The sequence below is a fragment of the Macaca nemestrina genome, chromosome 10 (genome assembly GCF_043159975.1).
Source record: "Macaca nemestrina isolate mMacNem1 chromosome 10, mMacNem.hap1, whole genome shotgun sequence".
Lineage (NCBI taxonomy): Eukaryota > Metazoa > Chordata > Mammalia > Primates > Cercopithecidae > Macaca > Macaca nemestrina.
Window position 1 is genome coordinate 77,489,787 of NC_092134.1, and position 12,523 is coordinate 77,502,309.

General features: G+C 49.0%; 1 protein-coding gene across 2 annotated transcripts; it reads left to right on the top strand.

Annotated features, from left to right (window-relative positions):
- LOC105474168 (premelanosome protein) lies at positions 1–12,499 on the top strand. 2 transcript variants are annotated; one of them, XM_071071614.1, is made up of 12 exons: positions 1–397; positions 622–748; positions 4,883–4,993; positions 5,152–5,298; positions 7,984–8,118; positions 8,509–8,670; positions 8,922–9,644; positions 10,374–10,490; positions 10,730–10,814; positions 10,924–11,129; positions 11,232–11,319; positions 12,256–12,499. In XM_071071614.1, exons 1-12 carry the CDS (start codon positions 323–325, stop codon positions 12,389–12,391), a joined length of 2,112 nt encoding a protein of 703 aa, XP_070927715.1. In that variant the 5' UTR covers positions 1–322; the 3' UTR covers positions 12,392–12,499. The 2 variants fall into 2 exon arrangements, with proteins under 2 accessions (XP_070927715.1, XP_011726943.3); XM_011728641.3 differs by lacking the exon at positions 1–397 and having other exon boundaries at positions 453–748.
- The last annotated feature ends 24 nt before the right edge of the window (positions 12,500–12,523 follow it).

Below are 12,523 nucleotides of genomic sequence, written 5' to 3' on the forward strand. Positions count from 1 at the left end.
CCCCGCCCCAGGCAAGTTTGGTTCTTCGGGGGCTAGACAAATTTCTTTCTCGGTGGGGCGGCTGAACAGTCTTCCCAAGTACCTACTTTGGGTCCAAGTTTCCTACCTGTGTCTCTAGTCTGTAGGGATTTCTTGATTTCTAACTCACTATTTTCACCACTCCTGGGGAAAATATGTATCGACCTAAGGTTAAATTCCACCTGGCCCAGGAGCCTCCTTTGAAAAGCAGGAAACTAGGAATCTCGTTGTAAAGAATTCCTGGGCCTCAGAGGAGTCATTGCCTCTGCCTCATAGCCTACCCCGACGCTGTCTGTGTTTTGGGATGCAGGCTTCTGTTTCTGTTTTTTTGAGAAGTTCCTGGTTTAATTCACTCTCCCATGATGAACTGTTGTGTCTGGTATGTGTTATGCAGCTGCCTTTCAGTCAGCCCTTGCCCGGGAGTATATGAGAGTGACCCAGTGAAACCAGAAACTGCCATTGAGTAGCAGGATGGGAAAGCAATGTCTAGGGACCAGGATCCCTTTGTCAGTTTTTCCTTCTTCCTCTTCTCTGGCCCCTCCCAGGCCTTCTCTGAGGGAGAAGAGGAAGGGCTATGCAAATGAGCACCCTTTTCTTATATAGGGGCCTATCCCAGTCCCCCCAGTGCCTTTGGTTGCTGGAGGGAAGAACACAATGGATCTGGTGCTAAAAAGATGGCTTCTTCATTTGGCTGTGATAGGTGCTTTGCTGGCTGTGGGGGCTACAAAAGGTATGTGTGGATATGTGGACATGAGCAGGTGTGAACTTGGGGATGAATTCCCCCTGCTCTGGTTTCTCTCCTCCTAATGGGAGATAGCGGCAATATTTCAGGCGTCTCCCACTCATTTGATTTAGTGAGAATGTGGGCACCTGGGCTCCCTCCCTACATGGAGATTTGGGATTGAGCCTGAAAATAATCTCATATGCTTGGAGGGGCAGAAGAATAGAAGGTCTCTGTGGCACTGATTCTGAGGCTTCCTTGGCAGTGAGCTGGAGCAGGGGCTCCAAAGGGGTGAAATGTGCGGGAGACTCTTTTAAGAAATGTCTCTTGGGGTAGGAGATTTAAAGTGGGGAGTCAGAGAATGTAGTATTGGGTAAGAAGACTAAGGAGATACAATCCTCTCCCCTTGGGATGGGTACGGGTGAACACAGCCCAGACCTTTTGTTCTGGGGCTGGGAGAGATAGGCAGAGGGGTCTCAGCTGAGCATCACATGAAAGGGCTCTGGGGGATTGGGCCTCGTGACAGGAGCAAGGGGAGGGGGTGAGGTGGTGAGAGGGTCTGGAATGTCCCGTGCTGCTCTGAGGAGAGTTGGAAGTGGAGAATGAATGGGGTATCTTATGACTTATCTTGCTCTAGTGGTGGGATGCTCAATGAGATGATTCCAGATCCTCCCCCAGCAGAATCAACTAGGGTTACAGCACACATTACAAAGGGGATGAGGCCGGGCGTGGTGGCTCACGCCTGTAATCCCAGCACTTTGGGAGGCTGGGATTGGGAGGCCGAAGTGGGTGGATCACGAGGTCAGGAGTTCGAGACCAGCTTCGCCAATATGGTGAAACCCCGTCTCTACTAAAAGTACAAAAATCAGCTGGGCATGGTGGCGCATGCCTGTAGTTCCAGCTACTCGGGAGGCTGTGGCAGGAGAATCACTGGAACCCAGAAGGTGGAAGTTGCAGTGAGCCAAGATCACACTACTGTACTCCAGCCTGGGTGACACAGCGAGTCTTCGTCTCGAAAAAAAAAACAAAAGAAAGGGGATGAGGCCTGGCACAGTAACTCATGCCTGTAATCCTAGCACTTTGGGAGGCTGAGGTGGTTGGATCACTTGAGGTCAGACCAGCCTGGCAAATATGGCGAAACCCCATCTCTACTAAAAATACAAAAATTAGGTGGGCATGGTGGTGCGCCCCTATAATCCCAGCTACTTGGGAGGCTGAGGCACGAGAATCACTTGAACCTGGGAGGCAGAGGTTGAAGTGAGCTGAGATCACACCACTGCATTCCAGCCTGGGCAAAAGAGCAAGACTCTGTCTCAAAAAAATAAAAAAGAAAGGAAATGAGGAGGCTCACACCTGTAATCCTAGCACTTTGGGAGGCTGTGGCCATAGGATTGCTTGACCCCAGGAGTTCAAGACCAGCCTGAGCAACATAGTGAGACCCTGTCTCTACAAAAAGTAAAAAAATTAGCCAGGCCTAGGCCGGGCATGGTGGCTCATGCCTGTAATCCTAGCACTTTGGAAGGCCAAGGCAGGTGGATCACCTGAAGTTGGGAGTTTGAGACCAGCCCGATCAACATAGAGAAACTCAGTCTCTACTAAAAATACAAAATTAGCTGGGCATGGTGGCGCATGCCTGTAATCCCAGCCACTCAGGAGGCTGAGGCAGGAGAATCGCTTGAACCCAGGACGCGGAGGTTGTAGTAAACCGAGATTGCGCCATTGCACTCCAGCCTTCCAGCCTGGGCAACAAGAGCGAAACTCTGTCTCAAAAAGAAAAAAAATATATTATCTGAGCCTGGTAGTGAGCACCTGTGGTCCTAGCTACTTGGGAGGCTAATCAGGAAGATGGCTTCAGCCCAGGAGTTTGAGGGTGCAGTGAGTGATGAATGTGCCACTGCACTCAGGGTGAGAGAGCAAAACCCTGTATCAAAAGGAAAGGAAAAGGAAAAGGAAAAGGAAAGGGGAAAGAAAAGGGGAAAGGGAAGGAAGTTTCTGCAGGAAAGGGAAAAATGGGGTGAGGGTAGTTTTTGCTGTCCTGAAATATATACAGATAGGAGGGGAGGGGAGAGAGGTTTCTGCAGGAAAGGGGAAAATGGGTTGAAAGTAGTTTCTGCTGTGCTGAAATATATGCATTATATCCTAGCCCCGCTTTCTCCCTAGATGCTTAGTCTCACAGATTTCTAGGAAGTTCTTGATCTGACTTTCCTCGCTGTGCTGCAGTTTCAAGTCTTTTTCTTTTACTACATTCCTTAATGTATCCTGGAAAGAGTCTGTTCACACCCACCCACCCAAGGCTCTTAAAAAAAGATTGTGCTTATATTTCGGATCCTGATTTTAAAAATCATAAGACATTTTTCTAGATATTAATGAAATTTTATATGGACTGAGTTTGATAATTTTGTCTAGCATGAAATGACATTGTACTTATGCAAGAAAATACTCATATTTTTTAAATTTGTAGGGTTAATACAATGTTTGGGATTTGCTTTTACATACTTTAGCCAAAACAAAAACAACAACTAGTAAGGATAAACAAAGCAAATGTGGCAAGGTGTTGATAGTTGTTGGACCTGGGTAGGGCAGATGGAGGTCCAGCATATCCTTTTCTTCTCAGACTTCTCTTGGTCAGTTACAATAATTTTGTCTACCCTGTCCCCATGCCCAATCTCTGCCAGCCTCTAATCCATCCTCCTCACTGCTTGCCATCATGATCTTTCTAAAACACAAATTTGATCATATTCAAAAGTAAATTTTTTTTTTGAGACGGAATCTTGCTCTGTCGCCCAGGCTGGAGTGCAGTGGCGTGATCTCGGCTCACTGCCATCTCCGTCTCCCGGGTTCAAGCAATTCTCCTGCCTCAGCCTCCTTAGTAGCTGGAACTACAGGTGCCTGCCACCACGCCCAACTAATTTTTGTATTTTTAGTAGAGACAGGGTTTCACTTGGCCAGGCTGGTCTTGAACTCCTGACCTTGTGATCCACCTGCCTTGGCCTCTCAAAGTGCTGGAATTATAAGCGTGAGTCACAGTGCCTGGCTAAAAGTAAATTTTATGGCATGTGAATTATATCTTGATTTAAAACAAAATAGGTCAGGCACAGTGGCTCACACCTATAATCCCAGCACTTTGGGAGGCCAAAGCAGACGGATCACTTGAGGTCAGGAGTTCGAGACAAGCCTGGCCAAATGGCGAAAGCATGAAACATGGCAAAACTAAAAATACAAAAATTAGCCGGGTGTGGTGATGGGCGCCTGCAGTCCCAGCTACTTGGGAGGCTGAGGAACGAGAATTGCTTGAACCCAGAAAGCGGAGGCTGTAATGAGCCAAGATCACGCCACTGTATTCCAGCCTAGGGGTAGAGCAAGACTTCATCTTAAATAATAATAATAATAATAATAAGTAAATACGGATGTTTTTGTTTTTGGGTTTTTTTTTTTTTTTTGAGATGAAGTCTTACTCTGTTGCCAGGCTGGAGTACATTGGGGCAATCTCGGCTCATTGCAACCTCCACCTCCCGGATTCAAGCGATTCTCCTGCCTCAGCCTCCCGAGTACTGGAACTACAGGCGCACACCACCACACCCGGCTAATTTTTATATTTTTAGTAGAAACAGAGTTTTACCATGTTGGTCAGGATAGTCTTGATCTCTTGACCTCGTGATCTGCCCACCTCAGCCTCCCAAAGTGCTGGGATTACAGGTGTGAACCACCACGCCCAGCCGAATAAATGAGTTTTAAAAATGCACTTCGGCCAGGCGCAGTGGCTCATGCCTGTAATCCCAGCACTTTGGGAGGCCGAGGCAGGGAGATCACCTAAGGTCGGGAGTTCGAGACCAGCCTGACCAACATGGAGAAACCCCATCTCTACTAAAAATACAAAATTAGCCGGGCGTGGTGGCACATGCCTGTAATCCCAACTACTCAGGAGCCTGAGGCAGGAGAATTGCTTGAACCTGGGAGGCAGAGGTTGCAATGAGCTAAGATCGTGCCATTGCACTCCAGCCTGGGCAATAAGAGTGAAACTCCATCCCCCCCCCAAAAAAAAGCACTTCGAATGTGAGAATGAATTGGGTGACATGAATAGAGTATTATCCCTGAGAAGGGACTGAAAGGATCCTAGGGCCCTTCATGGCACATTCCTTTTAGGACCCAGAAACCAGGACTGGCTTGGTGTCTCAAGGCAACTCAGAACCAAAGCCTGGAACAGGCAGCTGTATCCAGAGTGGACAGAAGCCCAGAGACTTGACTGCTGGAGAGGTAGGAACTTCGAAGTTCCAGGGGAGGGCATGGTAGGAATGGGATGAGGAAAAAAGCAAGATGACCTGCACTGAGTGTAGCTTGGGAAGAAAAGGAGGGGAAACATATACAGGGAGGGGAAGCCCAGGACTCCCAGCTAATGTAGCTTTCCTTCCCAGGTGGTCAAGTGTCTCTCAAGGTCAGTAATGATGGGCCTACACTGATTGGTGCAAATGCCTCCTTCTCTATTGCCTTGAACTTCCCTGGAAGCCAAAAGGTATTGCCAGATGGGCAGGTTATCTGGGTCAACAATACCATCATCAATGGTGAGTACTTCTCTATTCTAGGTCCTTATTCCTAGGGCTCAGGTTCCCTGGTATGCCCAGTGAGCTCAGGGAATGCCCCTTCCTCCTCTACTTTTTTGTTTTTGTTTTTGTTTTCAAGACGGAGTCTCACTCTGTCACCCAGATTGGAGTGCAGTGGTGCGATCTCGGCTCACTGCAAGCTCCACCTCCCAGGTTCACGCCATCCTCCTGCCTCAGCCTCCCGAGTAGCTGGGACTACAGGCGCCCACCACCATGTCCGGCTACTTTTTTTTGTATTTTTAGTAGAGACGGGGTTTCACCGTGTTAGCCACGATGGTCTTGATCTCCTGACCTTGTGATCCGCCTGCCTCGGCCTCCCAAAGTGCTGGGATTACAGGTGTGAGCCACCACGCCCAGCCTCCTCCTCTACTTTTTAAAACAAGTTATAAATGTAATACATACTCATTATAGTTAAAATTTAAAAACACAGAGAAGGCCGGGCGCGGTGGTTCACACCTGTAATCGCAGCACTTCGGGAGGCCAAGGCAGGCAGATCACAAGGTCAGGAGATCGAGACCATCCTGGCTAACACGGTGAAACCCCATCTCTACTAAAAATCCAAAAAAAACTAGCCAGGCATGGTAGCAGGCGCCTGTAGTCCCAGCTATTGGGGAGGCTGAGGCAGGAGAATGGTGTGAACCCAGGAGGCGGAGCTTGCAGTAAGCCAAGGTTGTGCCGCTACACTCCAGCCTGGGCGACAGAGCAAGACTCCATCTCAAAAAAAAAAAAAAAAAAAAAAAAAACAGAGAAAGCAAAAAGAAAAGAAAATTACAGCTGTAGTCCCTGCTACTCAGGAGTCTCAGGTGGGAGGATCATGAGCCTGGGAGGTCGAAACTGCATGATCACGCCACTGCACTTCAGCCTGGGTGACAGAGTGAGACCCTGTCTCAAAAAGCAAAAAGAAAAGAAAATTACAGTCCCTAAAGTGGAGGACAGCAGAATTCAGGGGACCTAGAAGTTGAACAGACCTATATTTAAACTTGTCCTTGATATGTGACCTTGGGCAAGTTACTTGTTTTGTGTTTCCTTTTTTTTTTTTTTTGTTCTTTGAGACAGAGTCTGGCTGTGTCACTCAGGCTAGAGTGCAGTGGTAGGATCTCAGCTCACTGCAACCTCCGCCTACTGGGTTCAAGTGATCCTCCCTCCTTAGTCTCCTGAGTAGCTGGGGGTAGCCTCCTGAGTAGCTGGTACAGGCGCATGCCACCATGCCTGGCTAATTCTTTTATATTTTAAGTAGAGACGGGGTTTCACCGTGTTACCCAGGCTGGTCTCAAACTCCTGAACTCAAGTGATCTGCCCACCTCATTGTGTTTCCATTTCCGAAGAAAAAAGGATTGTTGTAAGGATTAGAATGTGATAATATGTGTAAAGTATTTAATGTAGTGTCTGCTGCAGCCTACAGTAAAGGCTAAATAAATGTTATCTAGTGCTGTTATTTATTTATGTATTTATTTTTGAGACAGAGTCTCGCTCTGTTGCTCAGGCTGGAGTGCAGTGGTGCAATCTTGGCTCACTGCAGCCTTCACCTCCCAGGTTCCACCAATTCTCCTGCCTCAGCCTCCTGGGTAGCTGGGATTACAGGCTCCCACCAGCACGCCTGGCTAATTTTTGTATCTTTAGTAGAGACAGGGTTTTACCACGTTAGCCAGGCTGGTCTCAAACTCCTGACCTCAGGTGATTTAACCGCTTCAGCCTCCCAAAGTGCTAGGATTACAGGCATGAGCCACTGCGCCTGGCCCCCAGTGCTGTTATTTTTATTCCACTAGCTAGAGCAAATCACTCTAAATATTTTGATATGTGGCTATGTATATACATATATACACATACACATATATCTTCTTTTTGTTTTCTTTCTTTCTTCTTATTTTATTTATTTATTTTAGAGTCAGGGTCCTTCTCTCTCTCCCAGGCTGGAGTACAGTGGTGCAATCATAGCTAATTGCAGCCTCAACCTCCTGGGCTCAAGTGATCCTCCTTCCTCAGCCCCTGGCGTAGCTGGAACTACAGGTGCATACCACCACACCTGGCTACTTTTTAAAAAATGTATTTTGTAGAGACAGGGTCTCGCTATGTTGATCAGGCTGGTCTTGAATTCCTTGCCTCAAGCAATCCTCCCACCTCAGCTTCCCAAAGTGCTGGGTTTACAGCCATGAGACACCACACCTGGCCAATTAAATTATAGCTTCCGGCCAGGCACAGTGGTGCATGCCTATAAACCCAGCACTTCGGGAGGCTGAGGCGGGAGGATTGCTTAAGCCCAGGAGTTCAAGACCAGCCCTGGCAACATAGCAAGACCATGTCTCTACAACAAAATTAAATTAGCTGGGTATGGTGGTGCATACCTGTAGTCCCAGCTACTCAGGAGGATTGCTTGACTCTGGGAGGTTGACACTGCAGTGAGCTGTGATCACACCACTGCACTCCAGCCTAGGCATCAGAGGAAGACCCTGTCTCCAAAAGAAAAATGTAGTTTCTACACCCTCAGCCCCCAACTGCCACCTGAAATGGTTATACCATGGAGAATGTACTTTCTAGCTAGGGAATATTCCCAGAGCCCCTCTCTGATACCCTGGGAACAATTTTAGGGGTTTTGGTATATAAAAAAGAATGCCAGGGTTTGAGAGTGACTCTGTATTTACCTTTCAGGGAGCCAGGTGTGGGGAGGACAGCCAGTGTATCCCCAGGAAACTGACGATGCCTGCATCTTCCCTGATGGTGGACCTTGCCCATCTGGTCCTTGGTCTCAGAAGAGAAGCTTTGTTTACGTCTGGAAGACCTGGGGTGAGGGACTCCCTTCTCAGCCTGTCATCTACACTTGTGTTTACTTCTTTGTACCTGATCACCTTTCTTTTGCCCGCCCCTTCCACCTTAACTTCTGTGATTTTCTCTAATCTTCATTTTCCTCTTACATCTTTTCTCTTCCATAGCACCTAGCCCCCTTGAACTCTATCATAATTCTTTCTGGCAGCTTTTCCTCAATTATAGTCCTACCCCATGGAATGCCTCATTAGGACCCCTTCCCTGTCCCCCCATATCACAGCCTTCCAAACACCCTCAGAAGTAATCATACCTCCTGACCTCCCATCTCCAGTGCCCTGTTTCTAAGCCTGTCCCTCAGTCCCCTTTGACCAGTAATCTCTTCTTCCTTTCTTTTCATTCCAAAAACTTCAGGCCAATACTGGCAAGTTCTAGGGGGCCCAGTGTCTGGGCTGAGCATTGGAACAGGCAGAGCAATGCTGGGCACACACACCATGGAAGTGACTGTCTACCATCACCGGGGATCCCGGAGCTATGTGCCTCTTGCTCATTCCAGCTCGGCCTTCACCATTACTGGTAAGGGTTTAGGAAGGGGCAAGGCCAGTCATAGGGCAAGAGAAGGCAGGGAGGCTTGGAGGGACTGGAAAGGGGAAAGGTGAAATGCTGTGCAAACTTAAAGTAGAAGGGCCAGGAAGACCTAGGCAGAGAAATGTGAGGCTTAGTGCCAGTGAAGGGCCAGCCAGTCAGCTTGGGGTTGGAGAGTGTGGCTGTGAAGGGAGAAGTTGTGGCTCAGGCCTAGTTCTCACCTTTTCTGGCTCTAATCCCAGACCAGGTGCCTTTCTCCGTGAGCGTGTCCCAGCTGCGGGCCTTGGATGGAGGGAACAAGCACTTCCTGAGAAATCAGCCTCTGACTTTTGCCCTCCAGCTCCATGACCCCAGTGGCTATCTGGCTGAAGCTGACCTCTCCTACACCTGGGACTTTGGAGACAGTAGTGGAACGCTGATCTCTCGGGCACTTGTGGTCACTCATACTTATCTGGAGCCTGGCCCAGTCACTGCCCAGGTGGTCCTGCAAGCTGCCATTCCTCTTACCTCCTGTGGCTCCTCCCCAGTTCCAGGCACCACAGATGGGCACAGGCCAACTGCAGAGGCCCCTGACACCACAGCTGGCCGAGTGCCTACTACAGAAGTCGTGGGTACTACACCTGGTCAGGTGCCAACTACACAGCCCTCTGGAACCACATCTGTGCAGGTGCCAACCACTGAAGTCATAAGCACTACACCTGTGCAGATGCCAACTGCAGAGAGCACAGGTACGACACCTGAGAAGGTGCCAGTTTCAGAGGTCATGGGTACCACACTGGCAGAGATGTCAACTCCAGAGGCTATAGGTATGACACCTGCAGAGGTGTCAATTGTAGTGCCTTCTGCAACCACAGCTGCACAGGTAACAACTACAGAGTGGGTGGAGACCACAGCTGGAGAGCTACCTACCCCTGAGCCTGAGGGTCCAGATACCAGCTCAATCATGTCTACGGAAAGTATTACAGGTAAGAGGACCAGTGTGAATGAGGTTCATGGAGGTGGGGTACCCTACTCTACTCTGTAAGTCTTACCCAGGACTCAGACATTACCTAATCCTTTGCTTAGCACTATGGTCCCCTCAGAGCTCTCACTGGCCTGGCTATAAAGCCCTCCAGTCTCTATTAATGACACGGAATAGATCTGGAGTTCAGGAAACCAAAGTCTTCCCCTAGGCCATGAGAGAAGAGCTTGTTGCTTTCTCTACTGCTGAGAATGGTTGGCGAGACCAGGGAACAGACTGTGATCATTTACATAATATTTATGGATCATTTTCTGTTCAAGCATAATTGCACAGAAATCCTTCCCAGATTCCGAGATCCTGATCCTTCCATTTCCCAACCCTGGATTCCCATCCCAAAGCAAAAAGGGAGGAATGAAATAGTGATGCTTGAATGAGTTAACACATGTTGAATGTCTAGCCTAGGACCTGGCATAGTGTGAGATGTGATAAACATTTGAGAATTTTTTAAAACTCCAGTGCCACCCCTAACTGTGATTCTGGAGGAGTCATTTTCTTCTTCTAGGCTTCAGTTTCCTTATCTATAGAATAAAGTTTCCCAGGTCTTATCTGATTCCAAGCCAGTGACTCCAGAATCCAGTAACTCTGGTTCAACCTGAAAAAATGCCTGCTTGGCCTCTGCCTCCAGATGAGTCATCTGTCTCTTGATCTTACCTCCTCAATCCTCTCCTGCCAGGTTCCCTGGGCCCCCTGCTGGATGGTACGGCTACCTTAAGGCTGGAGAAGAGACAAGTCCCCCTGGACTGTGTTCTGTATCGATATGGTTCCTTTTCTGTCACCCTGGACATCGTCCGTGAGTCCTGCCTACTTTGGGGGCTGATGGAGGCAGCTATGTGCTGCCTAGGGCTGGTCAGTGGAAGCACACCTTGGGAGGAATTACTCACCTACATAGGAAGAATACCCAAATGCCAGAGTCCTCATTTGAAAGCACAGGGATGAGATTGGTGGAGCAGCCCTGGGGCTTTCCTGTCTATGGGCTTTTGGGGAGGCCAGGTAGAGGAATCCTAACTTGATAATCTTCCAACTCTGCAGAGGGTATTGAAAGTGCTGAGATCCTGCAGGTTGTGCCATCCAGTGAGGGAGATGCATTTGAGCTGACTGTGTCCTGCCAAGGCGGGTGAGTGTCCCACTAGTGTGCTGATAACTCTTGGGTTGACTGTTTCTCTGCTCTCTGGCATTTAGTGTCCCTTCCCAGATTCCCTTATATATTGTGACACCTCTTCCAGGCTGCCCACGGAAGCCTGCATGGAGATCTCATCACCAGGGTGCCAGCCCCCTGCCCAGCAGCTGTGCCAGCCTGTGCCACCCAGCCCAGCCTGCCAGCTGGTTCTGTACCAGATACTGAAGGGTGGCTTGGGGACATACTGCCTCAATGTGTCTCTGGCTGATGCCAACAGCCTAGCAGTGGTCAGCACCCAGCTTATCATGCCTGGTAGGTCCTTGGACAAGAGCTAAGATGACGAAGGGAGTGGATAGAGGGTAGCTGGCAAGGAGCAGACACTGAGTGAAGCAGTGCCTGGGATTCTTCTCACAGGTCAAGAAGCAGGCCTTGGGCAGGTTCCCCTGTTCGTGGGTATCTTGCTGGTGTTGATGGCTGTGGTCCTTGCATCTCTGATATATAGGTAAGAGCCTCATCACACAGCTCAGACCCCCTTATCCCTTGTTAGCACTAGTCACTCCTCCTCAAGGGAGAAGAAACCATCTCTCCCTTTAAGGAAGCATGGTGTCCAGGAAAGAGCCTAGTCTTGTACGTTGGCCAGACCTGGGCTGCAGTCTTGTTTGTGGAACCTGGGGAAGTAGCTTAACCTGTCTAAGCCTCTGAAAAGTAGGTAAACTAATACTTGCCCTGTGGAGCTGCTGTAAAGATTAGAAACAATGAGTAAAGCACCTGGCTCTGAAGCAAGAGTGCAATAATTGATATTTGTGACTGTTGTTAATAATGTGAAGAGTGGGGGCAGTTTGGGTAAACTGAGTTTTCTTTTTCTTTTTTTTTTTTTTGAGACGGAGTTTCACTCTTTTTGCCCAGGCTGGAGTATAGTGGCATAATCTCGGCTCACTGCAACCTCCACCTTCCAGTTTCAAGCGATTCTCCTCCTTCAGCCTCCCAAGTAGCTGGGATTTCAGGCACCTGCCACCACACCCGGCTAATTTTTGTATTTTTAGTAGAGACAGGGTTTCACCATGTTGGCCAGGCTGGTCTCAAACTCCTGACCTCCTCGTGATTTGCCTGCCTCGGCCTCCCAAAGTGCTGGGATTACAGGAGTGAGCCACCATGCCCAGCCTGGGGTAAACTGAGTTTTCTACCTGCAAGAAGGGCAGATCCCCCAGGCCTGGGGTGGCATGATCCTCAGGCAGGGAAGCTTATGGGGTGAGGGAGGAATGGACAGAGGTTACCACAGAAATAAGAGAGGGTAAACCCTGGAGTTGAGGAAAAGGGGAGGGAGCTAGGATCAAGGCTAAGCAGACTGGGATATAGGTGTGTTCCCTTCTTTGGAGAAGCACACAGACAAGCTGCTTTTGTCCATTGCTAACCAGTTTACCCCTTCTCCCAATATCAGGCGCAGACTTATGAAGCAAGCCTTCTCCATTCCCCAGCTGCCGCATAGCAGCAGTCACTGGCTGCGTCTACCCCGCATCTTCCGCTCTTGCCCCATTGGTGAGAACAGCCCACTCCTCAGTGGGCAGGAGGTCTGAGTACTCTCATATGATGCTGTGATTTTCCTGGGTTGACAGAAACACCTATATTTCCCCCAGTCTTCCCTGGGAGACTACTATTAACCGAAATAAATACTCAGAGCCTGATGCTGGTTTTTTGGTCGCTTCTTG

Coding starts and splice junctions, on each gene's coding strand:
- LOC105474168 (XM_071071614.1), top strand. CDS start 323: ATGCAGGCTTCTGTTTCTGTTTTTTTGAGAAGTTCCTGGTTTAATTCA. Junction 10,491..10,729: donor TGTCACCCTGGACATCGTCC/GTGAGTCCTGCC, acceptor CCAACTCTGCAG/AGGGTATTGAAAGTGCTGAG. Junction 10,815..10,923: donor ACTGTGTCCTGCCAAGGCGG/GTGAGTGTCCCA, acceptor CACCTCTTCCAG/GCTGCCCACGGAAGCCTGCA.